Source organism: Ursus americanus, chromosome 23 (genome assembly GCF_024610735.1).
Source record: "Ursus americanus isolate L20-20 chromosome 23, mUrsAme1.1.p, whole genome shotgun sequence".
Taxonomy (NCBI): domain Eukaryota; kingdom Metazoa; phylum Chordata; class Mammalia; order Carnivora; family Ursidae; genus Ursus; species Ursus americanus.
Window position 1 is genome coordinate 19,026,105 of NC_142149.1, and position 22,541 is coordinate 19,048,645.

Sequence of the window (22,541 nt, forward strand, 5' to 3'; positions counted from 1 at the left end):
AGAAGAAATTCAAGCAATAAATATCTTGTAGTACCTTTTATTATAAATCACACACACCATCTATTTTTTTTTTACAAAATTCTATCTATTCTTCCATTTCAATGCACATGCATAAAGAAATGTCTGGTATAACGTTCACCAAATGTGAACTCTAGCTATTTCTGAGTGGTAGAATTTGTGGTGTTTTGTTTGAATATTTTAATAATCATATCATTTGTATAGATCCATCATTTAAACAAAACGAACTGGAAATAAGAATTCACGGAAGGGATATAGAGGGGTTAACGTGGGAGGCGGTCTCCCAAGGAACATTAAGAGGGTAGGAGTCAAGGGAGCAGGAAGTGGGAACAGAGAGAAAGGCACAAATGTCTCAGCAATCCCCCTCCATGTCCCACCACACCGTTGGGGCTAAAAGTCCTGGTAAAAGAAAGGGGGCAGGTCCGGGACACAGGCTGCTAGGTGGGGGATGCAGGCCACAGGGTTGACACTGCAGAGCCCAGCATCCTGGCCCTTCTCAAAGTAGACGCTGCCAGGGGAGAAGATGGAGGGATCCTCATCAAAGAAGTTATAGGGTCGGAGCAAGAAGCCGACTCTGTTCCCCAGAGTCACTGTGTTGGGGACATCCTCGGCATGGGGGATATGCAGGAAGCTGGCTGTAACCCAAGCCACCAGGTCCTGCGGGAAGAGAGACAGGCTGAAATACTTCGTGGAGGCGAGACCCAGAGAACCACCCCTCCTCAGCCACAATCCCCAACCTCTAGGCTCAGCCTTGCTTCCACCCCCACCCAGCCCCGGGTCCACACAGCAAGCAGGGTGATCCTTGTGAGAAGCTGCAGGGTGGTTGGTGTCCCAGGACTAATCTCACCCCAAGAGGGATGACCCGCGTTGGCCCCTGAATCTGAGAACTGGAAACCTACCATTCCCTCCAACCTACTGTCAGGGGCTGGGCAGCCAAGACGACAGGCTTAAGTTGCCCCTCTCCTCTGCCTCTGGGGCTACCAACCTCTCCTAAGAGGGTCTCATTGTTGATGAAGTCAGCAAAGGCCATAGTGGGGGTCCAGATGTCATTCTGGTAATAGATGCTGCTGCTCTGTGACTCCTCCTCCTTCCTTCGGGTCACCACGAGCTGGTATCTGACCAGGAATGTTGAAGGAAGGTGGTGTCAGAAACTGTCAGGGGCCATTCCTGGCCTCGAAGTCCTTTGGACTCGATTCTGTGCGAGACCATTGCCCATCCCGTATCTACTTGGAGCTGACAGGAGGTACAGGGGTGAATGATAAGCCAAGGGTAGTGAGTTGGGGTCTTCAAGAGCTGGGACAGGGAAGAGGACACGTCGTCCCTACCACCCAGCCCCCAGAGCCCTCCTCACCTCCCCCAGCTGAGGGCCCTCTCCATGTCGCTCTCCAGGGGCATGTGTATGCCAAGGGGGCTGTAGATCTGGATTCGGTACCCGCGCTGGTGACCCCAAGCATTAGTCTGGTTGGCAGCCAGATAAAGGTAGCGGGGAAGGGGCTTTCCCAAGGAAAAAGCTGTCAGGTCCTCCCTTCCGAGGACCTGCCGTGTCAGCTGTGGGCGCTGCAGGTGGTGCTCTGGACTCCAAGGGGCTGCCACAGGCTTAAACACCACGTCTTCAGCTACCACCCAGTTTTTCAGCCCTGCCGGGGGGGGGGGAGGGGGGAGAGGAGTTCCACACCAGGTGAGACAGTCCCTTGTCTTCCCCAAGATGCCCACTGTGCCAGCCTGACAAAGGGCAGCGGAGCTCGTCAGAGAGCACTCTGTGCTGGGAGCCGGAAGGTCTGTATTCGAGTGCTAGCCCGTCTTCTTTGAACCTGCCCCGTTCAAGACGGCTATGGCCAGTCACAGGTGGCTAGTTCCATTTAAATTAAAAATTCAGTTCCTCAGTCACATGAGCCACAGGTGCTCAACTGCCACATGGGACTAGTGGCTAACGTATCAGACAACGCAGATAGAGACTATCCATCACCACAGAGTTCTGTTAGCACCGGCCTACCCAGGAGACCTGGGACCGATTCTTGGCTTCTCTGATTCTCTTTCTGAATCTCTACAGTGTGCATAATAAGAGCTGTTCTGTGGCTGAGCTCTGTAAGTGGAAAAGCACACGCAGGTGGCTAGTTACATTCTTGTAACTATGAAAGAGAGATTTGTCTTGGAGAAGCTGGCTGGAAAAACCCAATCCCCTTCCAGGGTGCCCTGCATCTTCCTCCCAGCTCTGAAACTCTGCTTTCCTTCCCCACAAGGTGAAGACCACTTGAAGTGAGTAGATTTAGATCTTATGTTGTCTGAAAGCTCCCCAGAACTCGACTGCACTTGTCACATACACCCATCGTCCCCATTTGGCACATGATGATTTGCAGGTTTGGGTGTGAGTTCCTTTAAACAGGACAGATTGAGAAGGCACCCAGCACCCTACACAGAGAGCAGAACTGAGGCCAGCCCCTCTGCTGCTTGTCCCTCATGCTCCACACGACAGGGAACCAATACGTGTGACTCGACTTTACTGCCCGAGACAAGGCTCTTTAATGCCAAAAATGCTGAAAAACTTCAAACCAAGGTCCTATTCCAAATACGTCAAATAATCTAGATAATAGACTCATTTCAATCATGCTATTTTCTTAGCTCTCCTCCCACCCCACACCACATCTTTCTAGTCTAGAGGGTAAGAAAATGTTTCACAAGAAAGCTGCGTACTTACAAAGCATTATACTGGGGCAGTCACTTCTTGCCCCATCTCCCCCCACCCTCCTCAGTTTGGCAAGGGTCTGGTAGATTTCTATTTTTCTTTCTGGGCCTAATAGTCTGTGATTTGATTAAGTTCGTTATTTTGTTCTTGACAAAAACCCATCAGGAGCAGCAAGTCCTCTCTGTGCTTTGAGCCCCACTTGAGAAATCCCTTTCTACACTTGCAGCAAGCCTATTGCGTGCCGGCCGTTGTCACCAGAGGGCCGGCGGTGAGGACATGTGCTGGCAGGGATGGGATGACCCTCCCCAGGAGGATGGTGGGGCCGCTATCTTATGTCCTGTTTTATGAAATCCTGTGAAGCAACCCCCCCAATCACCCCCCTCCTCGTGCCCCAGGATCACTCTACGCTGAAAACCTTAGGCTGCTTCCTACCTCTGCTCAGGCCCCTGCTTTCCCCACCTCCACTGACCCCCAGAATCAGGAAAAAAGAGCCCCAACTGCTGGAGCAAATTCACTAGCCACAGAGGCACTTGAGACGAAGGCAGCTAGGCACAGCCATTGCATTTAAGCCAGTTTCACAACCACAGCGAGGCGGAGGGGCCGGTGACTGGGGTCGGGTAGGGACACCCTTCTGCCTTCGGCCAGATACCCAGGACACCAGAATTTCAGGCTGACTGCAGCCGAATATGCTCCAATGAGCCCCTGCTCTGTTGCCCCAATATATCGTGGTGCCGGCCTGCCACCCTCTGCTGCTTCTGGCTCAATTTGGGGGGTCTCCCTTCCCTCTGCTCCACCCCAAGTCTCAGTCCTCCCCCGAGCACTCACCTGCCACATCCAGGTCCAGCTTGAAGTGAAAGGCATGCGTGTGCACTGCCCCCAGCACTCGCTCCCCCACACGGTTCCCAAAGAGGAAGCTCTCCTCACCCCCACTCAGGAAAGCTGTGTTGATATATCCCGTGGCATGGACCCGCCCTTCCAGCGCCCCATTTGGGTGCAGTACAAAGTCCCAAATGTAGTCATAGTTGCCTACAGATGACACAGACCTGACTACAAGAGCCGAGCCGGCCAAACCACCATAGAAATGACTCTCGAGGTGATTGTGGTGCCTCCGAAGGGGCACTCCTTGTGCCTCCTCGAATACACACACAGCCCCCGGGAGCAGCTGGACTGCCCCTGTGCCCACCAGTATGTGGATGTCCACCATCGTAGACTGATAGGGGCAGTCGACTCCCCGAACCAAGCCCCGGCTGTGACGGCCAAGTCCATAGCTGCTATCCAAGTATCTGGTCATCATTGTCTTGGGTGAATCGGCACCGTAGACAGATACACACTCCTGGACACTGACTTCATAGGCCACTCGCTCACCCTTGAACCGAATATCAAAAATCCTCATGCCACTGAACACCCCATGACCAAAGGTAAATGTCCAGAGGGAGGATGCCACCAGGTTCCCTTGCACACTATATTGGGAGCCCTGGGGTGAGAACTGAAGAGGGGGGAGAGGACCTGGGGAGGTCCGGGACTTCAAGGATGAAGCCCCATTTGGCAGGGGGAGAGGAACCCTAACCACTTCCAGCCGGCCAGCCTTAAACTCCCATTCCAACTGGCCCAAGTCTGCATAGTAGCGCCCGAGGTAGAAGACCCGCTGGACAGCCCAGTGGGCAGGGTCCAGGGCCCTGTGGTCCAGCAGTAGCTCCAGCCCCACTGGGTGAAGGAAAATCCCAACACCTGAGATGTTATGGTAGAGGGCTATCCAGGTAGCACGGTCCCCTGAGCGCAAGCCACTGGGGGTGGCATGCAGAGGTGCCAAAGTGGAGCCATTGTAGTTGAAGACAGAAGCCAGAAAGCCTGGTGCCTTGGGTAGCTCCACCTCCTTCAAATGTTTCCACATCTGGGCAAACTCAGCGCCCAGCATGGGGCGGCGGTAATAGGGCAGGGGGCCCCCGTGACGCTCCACCGTCACGTCCCGGAGGTAGGAGGGCCGTGGCAGTGGCCCCACCACCAGCTCACTCACGTTGGGCTGGGGCTGTCCGCCAAAGAAGACGATGGCCAGTGCCTCCCGGGCAGGTGGGGGGCTCCCCCTGTCCAGGTGGGCCAGGGCTGCGGCCTTGGGGGGCAGGTGCAGCTCCACCGAGAAGACGCAGTTGTCCGAGGGGCGCGCCTGGGCTGCATCCACCAGGCCTGGCCCGAGCTGCTGGGTCAGGAAGCTCATGACAGCTGTCAGCTCCTCCAGGCTCAGGTCTGCGAACAGCTGGTTCTGGCCGGGGTGTGTCCGGGGCTGGGCAGTGGGGGACACGGAGGGGCAGCGGGGAGGCTGGTTGGAGCCACCTTGGCTGGTCAGCAAGACATAGGCCAGGGCAAAGATGGTAATGAGGGACAGTGCCAGGAACACGAGGACTACCTTGAGATTCATGGTGAATGCGGACAGCTGAAAGAGGAGTCCTACCAGCTGCTCCTTCCAGTTACTGACATCAAATCAGGGCTTATATTCAGTAGGATGGATAGGAATGGAGAAAACTCCACCCTGTGGGTTGGACAGGAAATTTCTGACCTTAATTTATATAATTCTGTTCCAATTTTCTGTTCCGTGGTTTGGCTCCAGGCACGACTTCCACGTGCATAGGCTCTCCCCTGCCCCTGAGCTCCTGGCCGCGGCACGGCAGGAGCTCTGACTGCCGTCACTCAGGCCAGACTAGAGGGCATTTGGATTAACTCTAAACTCTACCTTTCACTCAGAAGAGGTCTGAGGAAGAACGCCAATCTCAGATGCCCAGTTAAGCGCTGCGTGCTACACGCAGGCACCAGAACTATCCATTTCCCTACCTCCTAGCAGGCACCACCCTCCAATATTCCCACAACCCACAGCCCAGTTCAGCAATAAGTGCTGGCCAGCTGCCAAAGGCCAAGCCCTTGCTTTGTAGTATCCCGTCTCTCCTATCTAGTCAGTGGGGAAGGTGAGCGCCTGGGCTCAGCAGCCAGATCCCTCCGCTGTAGGACCTCAGCGGAGTTCCTGCTCATGAATTTCAGTGTCCTCACCTACAAAGGAGGGGTAAACTACCCCAGATTCGTGAAAATTAAATGTGGTCATGCACATAAAGCACTTAACAGAGAGCCTAACACAGAATAGGCATTCAAAAAATTGTTAGCCACTGCTACCGATCTCTGGAAAAACAATACAGCAGATGTTCTTCCACCGTTCAAGACCTTAAATCTCTTTTTGCGGAGACAATGAGGGGACCACTGGGTATCAGAAGGCTACTCTGCAAGGTGGAAGTTGAGGAAACTTTATTTCAGAGAGAGCTAGGATCCTAGACAGCCCTCCCGAGTCACTGGAAAACCAAAAGCAGGAATCCCTGGCATCTCCTCAAGAAATTTAAGACACTGCTCAGCGGGAAAAATTAGTATTAGGTCAAGAAAATGACCGGGTAGGCTGTGCCTTGAACCAGGTGATCCCCCACATGCGGACCTAGAGCAGCCTCTACTGGCAGGTCACGGTATCACGGGTCCGAGAGAGCAAGGAACTGGAATCTTGGAAGGTTAAGACGGAAGCAGCTTAAAGGTTTGGGAAGAGCTAACTTTCACATAATTCAGACTGAACACAAATGAAGGACCCACCCCTGCCTCTTGGTAGGCAGAAGCCTCAGTCTTTCCATTATTTTAGAGAAAAGAGGCAGCTCAATTGTCATACAAACACCCGATAGGGTGGCTGGAGGTGTACGTGGAGGTGGGTGTCCCCGTACGCACACATGTGAGTGTGGGTATGTCCCTAGCCACCAGAGCACCGCACCAGGGTCTGCAGCTTTAGAAAGAGGTCAAAGTACCTGCATTTTTAATAATTTCTTGACATGGTAAGAGAATTTTACATTACGATCCAAGGGTGATAGAGTGAGGAGGGGCAGCAGAATACTCCAACAAACGAAAAGGGAAACTAAGAAACACACGGTAGGAGGGGGATAGGGTTTTAGCTGGAAGGGATCCGGAGGGTGGGTAGGGGCACCGTCCAACCAAAATGCAATTGGTTTGTTACTGAGGACTATTCATGGGAAGACAGCATCCTGCCTCCTCTACAGCATCCTGGGAGTAGAATGATGCAGCCGGGTGGGAATGTGACTGGGGTTGAGGCAAGAGGAAGACAGCAGAAGAACAGAAGTCAGAACCAGACACTGAGGGAGTCACTGGCAGGCTGACCGCAGATACGGACTCTCCAGCAGCGGCAGAATAAAAAAGTGGGGGTTTGATGAGGGTTAACAGAAAAGCTGTACCAAGTGGTATCTCTGGAAGATTTGAGAAATAGGAGGCAACTCTTCTATGGTTTTGACTTGCCCAGCAGATCTTCACATACACACAATGCGTACACGCATGTGTGTGCATGCACGCCCACACACACACACACACACACACACACACACACACACACACACACACAGGTGCTGCTTTCCTTGGAAGCACAACACTATAAATAAGAGAACTATGTGTCCCACAGGAGCGCCCAGCAGGAGCAGCGGCATCTGGCCCTCACAGCTGCAGACAGCCCCAGCCCAATTTACAACTGGCCTAGGAAGAGGCAACCAGGAGTCGGAGGACCAGCCTTTACAATAACGCCCAGAAAGACCCAAGTCACAGAAGAAGGGGTCTTCCCCAAATCCTCTGCTTCTCATGTGTCAGCTCTCCTCCAACTCGCCAGCCTCTAGGCACCAAGAGGCTCTATGTAATAGCAGAACAATGGGCCCCGGTGGGGGAGGACTAAGACGACTATCACCTTCTGAACGATGTGTGTGTGACAGAATTCATGGGATGGGGGGGCAGCAGGACAAAGGAAAACAACACAGACCATGGGATGGGGAAATCAGGTAGCGGAGGAGGAAGGCATGTGTGTGCATGCCTGTACATATGCGTCGATCACACACACAGGTGTATATGAAAATCCTAGTTATAAAAACATCTCAAGGAGCTAGGAACTTGGCAGAAGGCCTAAGGTGTTTCTTGTCATGATCACGTTCAAGGTGGGATGTATGTGGATGGGAGACCCTAAGTTATCATCAGGGAAACTATGGGAGGGAGGATCCAATGTCTCACACAGTGGCAAGAGACACTAACCTTACATCACCCCCAGTTCCTAAAAAACACCTAGCACTTTCCTTCCAGTTCCCTCAGCTTCTAATCAGCTAATCAACAGAAGGAAGAAAACACAAAGCTCAAGACACAGAAGGGAGAGGGCAGGGAGAGAAAACACAAGTATTCCTGTGCCAACATCCTGCACACACAGACCTGGACTTCTCCAGAAATTAGGACAGATCGGGTGTGGGGTATTAGGGAAGGAAATAGAAGAGTTCCTGAGGCCTGAAAAAAGAGGTAAACACGTCACAGAACTACATGAGAGTTTCATTAGACTCTAACTAAAAACAGAGAGAGGTGTGATTACTATTTCCAGCCAGTTTCCCCATCACGATAGTCATGTAACAAACCAAGGCAATGTCGGTCTTGAGCCAGACTCACAGAGTCCCCTGGCCCTGGCCCTGGCCTCAGTACAGCGTCTCTGCATTGCTGCTCCGGGGCCGTTTGATCTTCTCGATATTTTTCAGGATCATGTCATGTAGAGTGACCTGGGAGAAGAGGCCAGGGAATCACATTTGTTCCACCCCAACCTCCCAAAGAAGCCAGATACACCCACAAAGCCCCAAGCAATCGTATGCAGAATCCCAATCTCACTCACTGGAACCTCAATTAGCGTGGCTGCCTCTCCTCTCTATACCCGCACATTGGGGATTCCTAGGAACTTCCCAGGCCCCAAGCGTCTAATAACAACTAACATTTATGGAGCACCTAACATAACCAACAATTGTACTGGGTCTTTTAACGTGTTATCTTACTTTTTTTTTTAAAGATTTATTTATTTGAGAAAGAGAGATCATGCACACCTATGCACGTGAGTGAGGGGAGGGGCACAGGGAGAGAATCTCAAGCTGACTCCTGCTGAGCGCGGACCCAGATGCAGGGCTTACTCCCACTACGCACGAGATCACGCCCTGAGCTGAAATCGTGAGTTGGCTGCTTAACTGACTGTGCCACCCAGGCGCCCTTATTTCACTCATTTTTAAAAATCATCTTTGTAAAAAACGAAACAAAAAAACCCCATCTTCGTGCCATAGATAATCTAAGTTCTATCTTAGTGAAGTTCTATCTTCGAGATGAAGAAACTGAAGTTTAAGGTTCAACAACCTGCCCAAGGCCACAGATTACAGAAAGAACCGGCTCTGAACCCAAGCCTGTCTGCCTCCAATGCCCACATCTTCACACCTGTACTGCACTGCACTCCCGGCCATCCAAACAGAAAGGGGGATCCCCAGCTACGCGCCCTCAGTGAGCTTGTAATTCTCAACACTCAGTCGATGAGAATTCATCCTCCTCATTTTATCCCACTCCATCCCCCATCTCAAACCCCAGGGAGTGGCGAGAAAATGATCGCCAGGACTAACAGCCAGGGTGACTGTGGGCAGGGACCAAGGTGACTTACATATTGATTCCTTAGCTCGGATATGATGAGCCGAAGGCTGATGTACTCTTTCTCGTCAATCTCTGTCACGGTGCGGCGGTAGTCCTCCTGAAAGGAGGGCGGAGGAAAGGCTAGCTCCCAAGGCCAGCCTGTCCACAGGCAGCGCTTGCCGAGAAATGGCCACTCCTCCCTTTCCCTTCCACTTCCACCCTCAGACCCCAAACCCTTACTTACCACATGGGGATATTTAGCTATTTTAGAAACCAATTTGGCTCTTGTAATATAATATCTGAAAGGAGAGAGAAGAGGAAGAAGCTGCAGGAGACCCTGGACGGTGCTTGCCGTATCACCAGCCCCCAGTTCCTGGGCCAAACCCAAGAAGCCCTACCTAGAAATCTGGTCCAGATAAGATGCAGCTTCACTCTCAACAGTTCTTAGTTCTGCAACTGTCTCCTCCTAAAAAAAAAAAACAAGTATTAAGGTCAAGTCACTTCCATGTCACCCAAAGAGCAGACCAAGGGAAAACAAACAAAGCAGGTTGAAAGGGAGAGTAAACCTTCCGAACCCTCCTCTCCAGTTTGTAATACAGGCACGTTACCTGAATGGACACCCCGAAGTTGTTCCCGTCTTCTATCCTGGGAATCAGGAGCTGTACCCACATTTTGACCTGAAGGGTGAGAGGACCAATATATACCCATGAGGACCCTTGCCTTTTCTGCCGAAGCCACGAAGTATACAATCCATGCCGCTAGGACCAGATGCTGGGAGCACGGGAGCCAAGATACTTCGTGTGCCAACTCCTCTATCACCTCCATGCCTCCTGCCCCACATCCAACATTTCCATAGTTCAAGCCAGGCTTTTTAGGGTCAGCCCACAGGTCACTAGCCCCTGCCTCACCGTGTTGCATTTCTCAATCAGGAGCCGGATCTCAGGTTTCACTTTTTCAATAATGTCCACTAGCTGCTGGTTGCTTTTCAGCATCCCGTTGGGCATCACGAACACCTTGGTTCCTGGTAGGGACATGAAGAAGGTCAAATGATTGGGGTGGAGGGCAGGACATTAACACCCCCACCCCCAGCCTTCTCTCTTCTTCCCCAAACCCATCAGATGCTATGACCTCTGTCTTTCATCTGTCACAATCCTATCTACAAACCATGACCCCACCAACAGAATCAAAAAGAGAAAATGTATGGATTAGCAAATGAGTGTCGAAAGTATGCCCAAGGTCTAAAGAACAAGGAAATTACAATATGCTCTAAAAATTTGGGGCGCCTGGGTGGCACAGCGGTTAAGCGCCTGCCTTCGGCTCAGGGCGTGATCCCGGCGTTCCGGGATCGAGCCCCACATCAGGCTCCTCCGCTGTGAGCCTGCTTCTTCCTCTCCCACTCCCCCTGCTTGTGTTCCCTCTCTCGCTGGCTGTCTCTATCTCTGTCAAATAAATAAAATCTTTAAAAAAAAATATATATGTATATATATATATATGCTCTAAAAATTTAATGTACCAACTATTACTGAAGAAGAGAAAATAATGCAAAACTGGGACTTCTGTGAAAAACCTGAGATGTGTAGCCACCTCGAACCTCTCTCCCTTGGCAATCCACACTAAGTCAAGCCCTCCCTGTTTATTGGGAAATTAGGTTTTGGGTGCTAAATAACGACCATGTTTGGAGAACTTGGGAATGCTAACTCTGGAAAATCAAATCTGATCTTGTTTCCTGACCACAGACTGCCCGATCAATCCTCCTGCTCAGGGCTGCAAGCCAGGGAGTGGGTGGGGTAGCGTTGGCTCTTACCTTGGAAGGCCTCTTCACACTCATCCAACCTTCGCTTCTTGTAAGTAGGCTAAGGGTACAGAGACAGGAATTAGCTTGCTCTTGACACCCATAACCCCATCACAAGTTACCCTTCGAGCAAGTCGAATCCCTTCTTTGGCCCCATACGTTGTTTTAATTTATGCACAATTTACTCAGCACGTACAGGGCTTTAAGGGAAGATTCTTGCCACAAAGCAACTTACACCCTAGTTGGGAAGACCAACCTTTCAACTGACACATTGAGCAATTAGGGGAGAGGGGTGGATACCATAAATAGGAAAAATGAACCATTCAATGCGGGGTGAGAATAATTAAGGGAATATGTACAAATCTTCTGGTTCCACAAAGAAGCACAATATTTGATCAACAAATATGTATTTAGCACCTGCTGTGTACCAGGGACAGATCTAGGTGCTGGGGATACAAAGTTGATTAAGACAGTTTCTGCTTTCCAGAGTTGCAAGCTCTACCAATGAGACAGTAACTCAGACAACAATACAGTGTTATCACTGTTAATATAAAACGTGGACACATAACCGACAAGCACTGGGTGCTGAAGGTACACAGCAAAGACGGGAACTGCAGTTCTACAGCAAGAACTGCTCATCCTGTAACAACACTCAAGACACTGAAACAGGTGAGAAAAATCTTGCTTAGAGCCACGGGGACAGACCAGACAACTTAAGGGAACCTGTAGCTATTAGTCGTATTTGGAACTCACTCTAGGACAGAGCAGCATTAGGTTATACACTTCATGCCATAAATGAAAACCAGGGTCTAAAAGTGGTATGCTGGAATCACCACGTCTGTAAGAGCCCTCGTTCCCAGACCCTAATCCCACTGTTGCCTCTGCACGTGTTCAAACTGACTAGGAAGTAGAGAACAGAGAATAGAGAACTGCTGCTTCCGAATACAAAGAAAAATGCAGGACACTCACACCGTCCAGTCCATCGTGGCTATTGGTGAGAAGAATGGGGTCAGGGACTGGGAGATTCATGTCTGAGTGGATCTGAGTTAGATCATGGATGTTTAGGATTGGTTCCTGAAAGAGAGACACCCACCCCCAAAACAACATTAGTCTTTTCAAAATGAACAAAGAAGTATTTCATTTGAAGGGCAAGAAATGAGAGTGTTTTACTGTACAAAACAAAATAGAATCAACACATGATTTCTCCCATTTGACAGAAAGACCAGAGCCAAAAACACTGGGGAATTTGAAGAGAAGAAAAGGGTCTCTCACCTTCAAAAAACTATCAAGTTCTAACAACTTCTTTGGAAAAAAATTAGCCACCAAGTCTTCTGCCTAAAGATTAAGGAAAATACAGCTCAATTAATAGCTGTGGGACGGTCTCTCTCTGCAGATCTCTTCTTTGGGAAATTCCCAACTATCAACCACCGCTTATTTTTTTATTTATTGTACTCACCTCACTTGTGATCCGCTCCCTGAAAGAATCAACCTAAAGTGAACAGAGAGAGCAATTCAGTATCAGCAAGTCAGTACCTAGCAACAGAGGTGGGGGCAGGAGGGGAAAACCCAAATCCATCTGTCTTCCCCTCACCTTGTAATTGTAATGAGAAGCTGAGAGGCCCCCAGACTGTAAATACTTTATTTTTTTGAGGACCCATTTCTCCATCTCAGGAGAGGGAAGCAGGGCTTGAGGGTAGCACCCACCACCTGTCTTCCCTCCCACCCTCCCTCCCCTGTGTCTGAAGCTGTCTGAATTTGAGAGCAAACAAAAGGCAGGTAGACAGGGGAGATGTGAGCTCACAAACGTGCCAAGCCCCCATCCAGACCTAGCCCTTGATACCAGGCAGGCCTGACGCCAAGTGTAGGGGTAGAGCAGCAGTAGCATCCGGAGGCGGGGACGTTGCTGGGCTGGGGGACTTCCAGCTGTCACTGGCTTAAAGTGCTGAGTCCACCACGTGTCCGCGGAGGTCTCCCCGGGGCTCTCCACCACCAGACGCGGTTCAGAAGGCCACCCTGTACTATCCTTTCCCCCAGTGCCGTCTCCGGGAGTGGGGGGCTGGGCTGAGCTGAGCGGAAGCTCAGAGCTGGTGTCCCCAGGGAGACAAAGACGCCATGGGGAGTGGGGAGCCGGTCAGACTGCTCGGGGATCGAAGCGAGGGGTTAGGAGGCCCGGACCGGTGCCGCTACCTTGAGCTTCACTTCCTGATCCACCTTCAGCAACGAGGCCATGGCCGGGCCGGGCCGTGTCCGCTCCACTGGAGACCGGAGGCGCTGTGGGCTCCGGGAAGGGGGTCAGAGGGACGGGAAGAATCTCGGCTGTTCTAGGGACGCGGCCGCCCTCGCTGGCTCACTCACTGCTCGCTCGTTCGCTCCCTCCCTCCGTGCCGTCCGCCCGCCCGCCCGCCTGCTGCCTGCTGCCTGCTCGCTCTCTCGCTCGCCCTCCCGGCTTTCGCCGCTCACGCCGGAACTTACGTCACAGCCAATCGCCGGGACTCCGGAGAGGCGCACGTGCCCTGCGCAGCCGCGCTGGCGTCCAGCTCTGGACGCTCGGGGCCGGACTCCCATCTCCCGGCTTCCTGTGCCGGTTAAGGGTGAAGTAGAAGGGCGGGCGACAGTGGGTGGTTTGCTGAAAACTGAGCATTAGAGAGACTCGAGTACTGTTTGACATTCTGTTAGCTCGGCGCTCGCCCTCCCCAGAGGGACCTTATGAACCGCTGCCGCCTCGAGGACGGGACGGACCACGCCGTCGCGCCCCAGTGACGTCGGCCCGAGGAAGCCGGCGGTCCCGGCGCTGGGCTCTGGGTTCTAGCCTGTGATTTTTGCTGCCTCTTCCCGTCGGCCGAAGCTCGTGTTAGGCTAGAGCCAAACAGAAGTCAAGTCCTGTTGTACCAGGCTTCCCCACCTTTCTCCGTCACTTAGTCTCATACACTTCGAGACCTCGGAGATCAGCTGCCTCATGGGCAGGTTGACACCAGGAGTGGGGCATTGCTTGTCCAAGGCTACGTAGTATTTCCAGTAAACCTGGACCGGAACCCAGATCTCCTGACTTTCAGGACAGTGCCTTATCTATTTTCCTAATAGGAGGCAGAGACCATAGCTCTTCACTCATCCATTCATTCTGTCTCTTGACATTGGTTATTTCACGCAGTAAAATGGGGGCAGGGAGCGCCTGGGTAGCGCAGTCCTTAAGCGTCTGCCTTTGGCTCAGGGCGTGATCCCGGCGTTCTGGAATCCCACATCAGGCTCCTCTGCTGGAAGCCTGCTTCTCCCTCTCCCACTCCCCCTGCTTGTGTTCCTTCTCTCGCTGGCTGTCTCTCTCTGTCAAATAAATAAAAAAAAATCTTAAAAAAAAATCCTTTAATAAAAATAAATAAAAATAAAAATAAAATGGGGGCAGGACAATGTACTAGGTAGGCCCTGGGACAGCATTGTCCCAGAGCCTAGAAATACACGAGGCACTTATAGGAGTAAAAATTATCTAGTAGCCACATTAAAAGGTAAAACAGGTGAAAATAATTTTAATCATAGATTTAACCCATTTTATCCAAACATCATTTCAACATGTAATCAATATAAAAATATGAATGAGGTCTTACACATTCTTTTCTCACGCCAAGTCTTTGAAATCCAGTATGAATTTCACACTGACTGTATTTCACTAATTTCACACATCTCAATTCAGAGGATCCACACGTGGCTAGTGACTCCTGTATTGAAAAGCACATCTCAGGGAAGTCAAAGCTAAACAAGACTCAAGTTCTCTGGCCTCCCGGGTCTTAATACTGGGGAAAGATATCAGAAAATAACCTGACAACATAATTGCAAGATTTGATAAATGTTAGAAAAGAAATGACTGATGTAGAGAACACCAGGGGTCTATTTTAGATAGAATGGCCAAGGACAGCCTCTCGGATGAAGTGACAAGCTAGGATCTAAAGGATATAAAAGGGTTAGCATGGGAAGAGTGAGGGGGAAGTGCCTCCAAAGGTACAGACGCAGCACAAGCAAATGCTCGGGGGCGGGGGGGAAGGAAAGAGGTTGTCCTGTTGAAGAAATTGAAAGACTAGTTAGTGAGTGGGGGATGGGAGTAGGGTGGGGAGGGTTGTTGGGAAACAATTTGGATTAAGTATGAAGGCAGGTTGTCTGATTTACATTTTGGGGTCATTCTTGATGCTCAGTGTTTATCCTGGGAAGGCCTCTGTGCTAAGCACAAGGGGAGTGGGGGGAATACACAGTTAGATGAAGTGTCATTGACCATGGCCTTTGGAATCAGAGAGATACCTCAGTTCAAATCCTACCTCAGCTCCTTACTGTGATATTTTGGGGAAATGACTGAAATAATGGGTCTCAATTCCTTTATCTGTGAAAAGGAATTTTGATAATAAATAAATAAATAATATGTAATTCTGTGGAGTGTTTGTGAATATTGGAAATCATAAATACGTAAAAGAACTCACACAGTGTGTGGACACAAGGCAGGAACCAGATAAATAGCAGTCATTGTCAACTGAGCTACCCGTTAGTGCTTAGCATGAAGAGCTTACTCCTTAAACTATAGAATTATTATCATCGTTGCTTCCAGACTCCAAGTCCTTTTCCATTTCTTCAAGACTGTATGCAACATAGCCCATACTACCCATCTTGCTTAGTAATGTCTACTAGTTTTCTCTCTTTTACCTCTGCTTTCTGTTAACACTTGTACCTAGTAACCTTCAAACTCTGATCTGGAACTTAGCTTCAGGAATGCTTTGCCAGGTATACCTGGGTGGCTAGTCAGTTGGGTGTCTGCCTTCAGCTCGGGTCATGATCCCAGGTCTTGGGATCAAGGCCTGCATTGGGCTCCTTGCCCAGCAGGGAGTCTGCTTCTCCCCCTACCTGCCTCTACCTACCTTCTCCCTCTACCCTGCTCCTTCTCTCTCTCTCTCTGACAAATGGATGAATAAAAATCTTTAAAAAAAAAAAGGAATGCTTTCCCTAATTAAGTTCATCCTATTTCAAGTACACCATTACCCTGCATTTCTTTCAGAATTAACAACTTTAAGTTGAAAACAATATATTTGTGTTTGTTGAAATATGGCTTTGTTCTCAAATAATTGTGTTTTGTCTTCAGGTGGGTTGTAAGTAGACGGATACACATTCATTTTTATTGTTCTTCTTTTAAGATTTTATTTATTTATTTGAGAGAGAGTGAGAGAGAGCACAAGAGCAGGGTGAGAGGCAGAGGGAGAAGCAGACTCCCCTCTGAGCAGGGAGCCCAATGTGGGGCTCGATCTTGGGACTCTGGGATCATGACCTGAGCCGAAGGCAGATGCTTAATCGACTGAGCCACCCAGGCGCCCCACATTTATTCTTTATTTCCCTTCCTCCTCCCTTATCCAAATGTTTTATATAATACTCCACTTATTTATTTATTTATTTATTTATTTATTTATTTATTTATTTATTCATTCATTCATTCATTCATTCATTCAGTGAACAATTGCTAAGAGCCAATGCATTCAACAAACTCGATTCATTTCTGGTGCTTGTGAATCAAACATGATCACTGACGACTGGTCTCACTTTAAATTCATGTCCACAAATCTCAGATGGGTGCACAACACTGCTGGAGAGCCTACTACATGTCCCTGACAAATGTACTCTCCTCCACTCCAAATGACTGTCATGCTTTCTCATTTCCCTAATCCTTCACTATCCCTCCCCCACCACATCCAATTTATGATTTTGGCTCATTATTCATTGAGAAAACAAGCAAATGAGAACTTCCTCTCCCCACCAAATTTGCCAGCCGGCAAGTATTTTCTGCCTTTCCTCTCTTTCACTGAAGGAAAGATCCCTTGGTCTGTGCTCCTGTGATTATCCATTTTCCCCCTATATTACGTTTATCCGTCTCCACTGGATCATTTCCAAACATGACAAGTTTCTCCCATCTTGTGAAAAATGGGCCCAGGTTCCTCTGTAGCTATCACTCCATTTCTGCGCTCTTCTCCATGCCAAGACTTCTTGAATGATATTATTGTCTCTTACTCTACTTCATCTCCCACTCATTCCAATCCACTCCAGTCAGGCTCTCCCACCCCACGTTCTAAGATAGTTCTTGTTAGGTTACTAATTACTGCCCTACTAATAGCACCAGGGGTCACCTCTCTTCATCTTGAATTTCTCAGCAGTACACATTAACCACTCCACATTTTTTTAAAAAAGTTTAAAGATTTTATTTGTTTATTTATTTATTTATTTAGAGAGTGCACAAGCAGGGGGGAGGGCCAGAGGGAGAGGGAGAGAGAAAATTTCAAGCAGACTTGTCACTGAACAGGGAGCCCAACATGGGGCTAGATCTTACAACCCTGATCATGACCAAAAATCATAGGCCAACATCAAGAAATGGACACCTAACTGACTGAGCCACCCAGGCATCCCTAACCACTCCACCTTTCAAAACATATATGGCAACCTGTTCTTCCAACATTCCTTCAACTTCACTGGTGACCTATTTCCTTTGCTGGCTCTTCCTCCACTGCTCCCTTCTTCTTCTTCTTCTTTTTTTTTAAGATTTTATGTATTTATTTGACAGAGAGAGACAGACTGTAAGAGAGGGAACACAAGCAGGGGGAGTGGAAGAGGAAGAAGCAGGCTCCCATCGGAGAAGCCTGATGTGGGGCTCGATCCCAGAATGCTGGGATCACGCCCTGAGCCAAAGGCAGACACTTAACGACTGAGCCACCCAGGCGCCCCTCACTGCTCCCTTCTTAATGGCGGCATGCTCCAGGGCTTAGTCCAACAGCCTTTATTATTCTCCACTTACACTTTCTCCCTAAGAGGTATTACCTATGTTCATAGCTATAAATATCATCTGTATCCTGATGGTTCTATATTTGTATCTCCAGTCCTGACATCTTCACTGATCTCCAATAGTCTATTTGACATTCCTACTTGGGTAGCAAATAGGCATCTCAAGCTTGGCGTGGCCAAACCAGGATTCTTGATTCTTCCATACACCTGTTATTTTCCTGCTCTTCCCCATCTCAGTAATGGACAACTATCCACTTAGTTGTTCAAACCAAACATGGAAGTGTCAACCTTGATTCCTCTCTTTTCTTCATCTCCCCACATCTAATCCATCAGCAGGTCCTGTTAGCTTTACCTGTATGAATATGCTTTTCTCCATCTCCTCACTTGTTTTTTAAAATATTTTATTTATTTGAGAGAGAGAGATAGCAAGAGAGAGCACGAGCAGGAAAGAGAGGGAGCAGAGAGGAGAGGGAGCAGGGAGCCCGATGTGGGGCTCAATCCCAGGACCCTGGGATCAGGATCTGAACTGAAGGCAGACGCGTAAGTGACTGAGCCAATCAAGAGAAAAGAATTCTCTTACAGTTCTGGGGACTAGAAGTTTGAAATCAAAGTGTCATCAGGACTGTGCTCCCTCTGAAGGTGCCAGGGAGGAACCTGTTCCAGGCCTGGTCTCCCGGATCCCGGGATCCATAGGTGTTCCTTGGCTTGGAGACAATCATCTCCCCATGTCTCTTCACCTGTCTTTCCTCTGTCCGCGTGCATATTTGTATCCAGATCGCCCCTTTGTAAAAGGACACCAGTGAAATTGGATTAGGGCCCACCCTAAGGACCTCATGGATTTGATCATCAGTAAAGGCCCTATTTCCAAATAAAGGCCACATTCACAGGTACTGGCGGTCAGGACTTCAACATATTTTGTGGGGCACAATTCAACCCTTAATAACTACCATTATCTGATCATCTCATTTGTGTACAAGTTTATTGTCAAATTCTCTCCTCTAGAGTATAAACTATTCGAATAGTTGGCCAGTGTATCCTCCCAGAAGTAGAAGAGTGACTAGCACATAGTAGGTCCTCAATAAATATCTGTTAAATCGACTTAGGGTATTTTGTCCATTATTGACAATCCCTCAAGCACTATGCATGCTGTCATTATCCTCCAAGCAGCAGGGCGCACAGAGAATTTACTATGTGCCAGGCATCGCTCTTTGTGCTTCATATTACTAGCTCATTTAATCATCACACTACCCTATATGACATATACTATTATTCTCATTTTATAAATAAGGAAACAAGGCACAGACTTGTATGAGGTCAGAGCTGGTGAATGACAAAGATAGGTTTTTGAACCCAGGCAACCTAGACCTCTAAGCCCTCCGTTGTAGCCTCTATATGCTCTACTCTTTAGAAGCTCGTTACATCCCCCACGCCTTTCTGAGACAGTGTTAGTGGCAGCCAAGCAGCAAGAAATGTAGGACCGGGAACTGGCCACACCAGGCCAAGGTGAGAATCCCTTTAGGATGATTCCCCTCACCTCCTCCGGGGGGGGGGGGGGGTGTCTCAGGCTGAAAGATCCAAGAGGAAGAAGTGTGTAACCTCTAATTAGTTCGAACACCAGGAGAAGCCCAATCTGGTTCTGCATAATACATCTAATACCAATTACAGGAAAATCGCATACATTTACGATAATAGGAACATGATTTCTGGAAGTGGGAACAATTTTCTTTTTTTAAAAATTTAATTTGGGGGCACCTGGGTGGCTCAGTCAGTTAAATGTCCAACTCTTGATTTCAGCTCTGGTCATGATCTCAGGGTTGTGGCATCGAACCTTGCATCAGGCTCCGTGATCAGCGGGAGTCTGCTTGTCCCCCTCCCTCTGCGCCTCCCCCGGTCGTGCTCTCTCTCCCTCTCTCTCCCAAATAAAGAAATAAAATCTTTTAAAATTTTTAATTTCATTTAAATCTTTATTTATTTATTCTGTGGACACAACTTTCTAAGCAAGAGAAGTCACCAAGAAAAAAAGCAGATTCGACTTTATAAAAATGTAAAACTTTTGCACATCCGGAAAACACCTTAATTAAATAGAATTCACATAAATTGATGAAAAATGTTAAGAAAAATATTAAGAACCTAGCAGATAAATGGGCAAAGGATGCAAACAGAAACTTCACAAAAGAGAAACTAAAGCAACCCACTATATGCAAGTAAACAACGATGCCGATGAAAATAACAGGGAAGTGCCATTTGTTTTGGCCCTTAGTCCTCAGATATATGATATTTAATACTGGCCAGGGCATCGTGAAGCAGGCTCTCTCATACATTATTGGAGGCAGAATATAATTATGTGCAACCATTTTCTAAAGCAACTGCTGATGTTAGTAGACATGAAACAGCCATGCTCTTTTAATTCAGTAATCCCAATTGTGAGACTCTAACTCAAGGAAGCGGTCAGCTCTTCATCGCAGCATTATCGTAATCACGCAAACTGGAGACAAGGGAAATTTCCAGCAAAAAAGAAATACATTAAGGTCACTCATTTGATGTAACATAAGGCAGCCAAGAGAATGACAATTACAAAAATTGTGTAGCAAAATGTAAAATAATATGCAATATTAAATTTTAAAAGCAAGATACAAAAATTACATACAGATTATAAATACAAATCCAACTACGTTAAGGTACACAGGAAAAACACGTCTTAATGGAAAACAAAAATTCTAGTGTGGTGACATTATGGGTAACTTTATGACACTATTCTCCTAACTTCCTGTATTTGTTATATTATCTTCCTATAAAGGTTTAATTTTGTTGGAAATGAATTGTAGGCTTATTGTGAAAAAAATCTGGCAGTACACGCTTGTCTTAAGTAGAAGAAAAAGTCTCTGTCCCATTGTCCACATAACACATAATACATGTCATATCATATGTCATGTTATTTTTTATTCAGATAAAATCATACCATGTATACTGCCCATAATTTTTATTTCAATTGACACCTCTTGTCTCAATTCATGGAAAAACCTCTTAGCTGGTCTCCCTGTTGCCACCTTTGCCCTTCTTCAGACCATTCTCGAAGTGGCCAAATTAACCAAATAAAAAAATTTTACTTTATTCTTTTTAATGGTTGCATAGTATTCTGTTGAATGAATAATACCATAATTTATTTAAACAATCCTCTATGACTGAAGGACATTTAGCAGTGAAATTCTTATACGTATATTTTTGAGCACTTGTACATCTATTAGGAAAATTCCTAGAGGGGCGCCTGGGTGGCATAGCAGTTAAGCGTCTGCCTTCGGCTCAGGGCGTGATCCCGGCGTTCTGGGATCGAGCCCCGCATCAGGCTCCTCTGCTATGAGCCTGCTTCTTCCTCTCCCACTCCCCCTGCTTGTGTTCCCTCTCTCGCTGGCTGTCTCTATCTCTGTCAAATAAATAAATAAAATCTTTAAAAAAAAAAAAAAGGAAAATTCCTAGAAAGAGATTTTATGAGTCAAAGAATATGAACGCTTAAAAATTTGATTGACCTTTCCAAATTGACCTCTGAAAAGATTATACTAATTTGCACTCCCAGCCAATGGTATTCTAGAGTTTCATGAATGCTCATCAGCACTGGATGTTATCAACTGGTTTAGCCTTTACCCATCTCATAAATCAGCAATGCTGCCCCACTTAAGTTTAACTTCCATTGACTTAATTACAAATGAAACGAAACATCTATTACTTTATCAATCGTTTGTCGTTCTGGGAGTTCACCTTTTCATATTTTTTGCCCATTTCATTACTGGTCTTTTGGTGTTTTTTTTGAATAAAGCTCTGTATTTTGATTGAATAGAGGTCTGTATATTGAGGAAATTAGCCTGTCTTATGAGCTGCAATTATTTTCTACATTTTTCTTTTGTAAAATTTTTTTACAGAGTCATTGATGGTTCAGAAAGCTTTAATTTCTAAGGAGTAAAATTCCATATTTTCCTCTTGGTTTTTGATTTTCATGTCATAGTTAGACTTTCTCCACTCCAAGATTATAAAAAAATATTCACTAACGCTTTCATCTAGTACCTTTTACCGTTGAGTTTTTGATGCTTAAATTTGTGACCAACTTGGAGCTTCTTTTGGTATAAACAGGGAGGTAGAGATTCAGCTCTCTGCTATCTACATGGCTCTTTGGCTCCAATCATCACTTACTAAGTAGCTCATTTCCCCACTGATTTGAAATACTAGCTTTTACCACATAGTAAATCCCCCGTAAACTTGGTCTATTTTTGAACTGTATTATGTTCCATTGATCGTGGTCTATTCCTGCACCAAAACAAAAATGTTTTAGTTTTATAAATTTAATAACTGAATATGTGATATATGAAGCGCTTGATTTTCCCTAATTAATAACTGAAATTTTAAAATATAAAATAAAACACAATAAAATTTACCTCCTCACCTTCCCCTCCAAGTGCGTCTATCACTCTTTCAGGGGCATTTGAAAGAAAGCCCAGCTCCCCCAGGGAGAAATTTTTAAAACGGATACTGCAGGAAGAATTAAAGTGGTTCCGTTCAAAAGTAGCAAATCTAAACAAAAGTCCCAGAATTACAGATCGGGTAAGGCTCCCCATTCTTTTCCAACTCGGTCCTTGCATCTCCCCTCGCTACCATTGCCCCCCCGCCGATGCCTGCCGCGCTTCCCAGCTCAGCCTCTAGGTGGCGCGGCGGGGCCCTTAAGCAAGTAGACCAGGACCGACCTCCCGAGCGACACAGGACGGTCATGACGTCACGTCCGGTCCG

General features: G+C 47.7%; 2 protein-coding genes across 2 annotated transcripts; both read right to left on the reverse strand.

Annotated features, from left to right (window-relative positions):
* Positions 1-21: 21 nt before the first annotated feature.
* On the reverse strand, positions 22-6,360 carry AOC2 (amine oxidase copper containing 2). Its single transcript, XM_045781577.2, has 4 exons — positions 3,527-6,360; positions 1,370-1,655; positions 1,004-1,133; positions 22-675 (listed from the first exon to the last, which is right to left on the reverse strand). The coding sequence occupies exons 1-4, from the start codon at positions 5,112-5,114 to the stop codon at positions 409-411; spliced, it is 2,271 nt and encodes a 756-aa protein (XP_045637533.1). The 5' UTR covers positions 5,115-6,360; the 3' UTR covers positions 22-408.
* Positions 6,361-6,513: 153 nt separating this feature from the next.
* PSME3 (proteasome activator subunit 3) lies at positions 6,514-13,422 on the reverse strand. The gene is made up of 11 exons (XM_045781578.2): positions 13,164-13,422; positions 12,433-12,465; positions 12,249-12,311; positions 11,946-12,050; positions 10,989-11,037; positions 10,093-10,205; positions 9,793-9,861; positions 9,583-9,650; positions 9,429-9,483; positions 9,216-9,302; positions 6,514-8,304 (listed from the first exon to the last, which is right to left on the reverse strand). Exons 1-11 carry the CDS (start codon positions 13,203-13,205, stop codon positions 8,224-8,226), a joined length of 765 nt encoding a protein of 254 aa, XP_045637534.1. The 5' UTR covers positions 13,206-13,422; the 3' UTR covers positions 6,514-8,223.
* Positions 13,423-22,541: the final 9,119 nt, after the last annotated feature.

Bases quoted from the DNA above. Each gene is read 5' to 3' on its own strand.
- AOC2 (XM_045781577.2), bottom strand. From the start codon at position 5,114: ATGAATCTCAAGGTAGTCCTCGTGTTCCTGGCACTGTCCCTCATTACC. The intron at 1,656-3,526 runs GTGAGTGCTCGG...CCCCCCCGGCAG, and splicing joins GCTGGACCTGGATGTGGCAG to GGCTGAAAAACTGGGTGGTA. The intron at 676-1,003 runs GTTGGTAGCCCC...CTCTTCCCGCAG, and splicing joins ATGAGACCCTCTTAGGAGAG to GACCTGGTGGCTTGGGTTAC.
- PSME3 (XM_045781578.2), bottom strand. From the start codon at position 13,205: ATGGCCTCGTTGCTGAAGGTGGATCAGGAAGTGAAGCTCAAG. The intron at 9,862-10,092 runs GTGAGGCAGGGG...CTCACCCTTCAG, and splicing joins TGATTGAGAAATGCAACACG to GTCAAAATGTGGGTACAGCT. The intron at 9,303-9,428 runs GTAAGTAAGGGT...CCCTCCTTTCAG, and splicing joins TAGCTAAATATCCCCATGTG to GAGGACTACCGCCGCACCGT.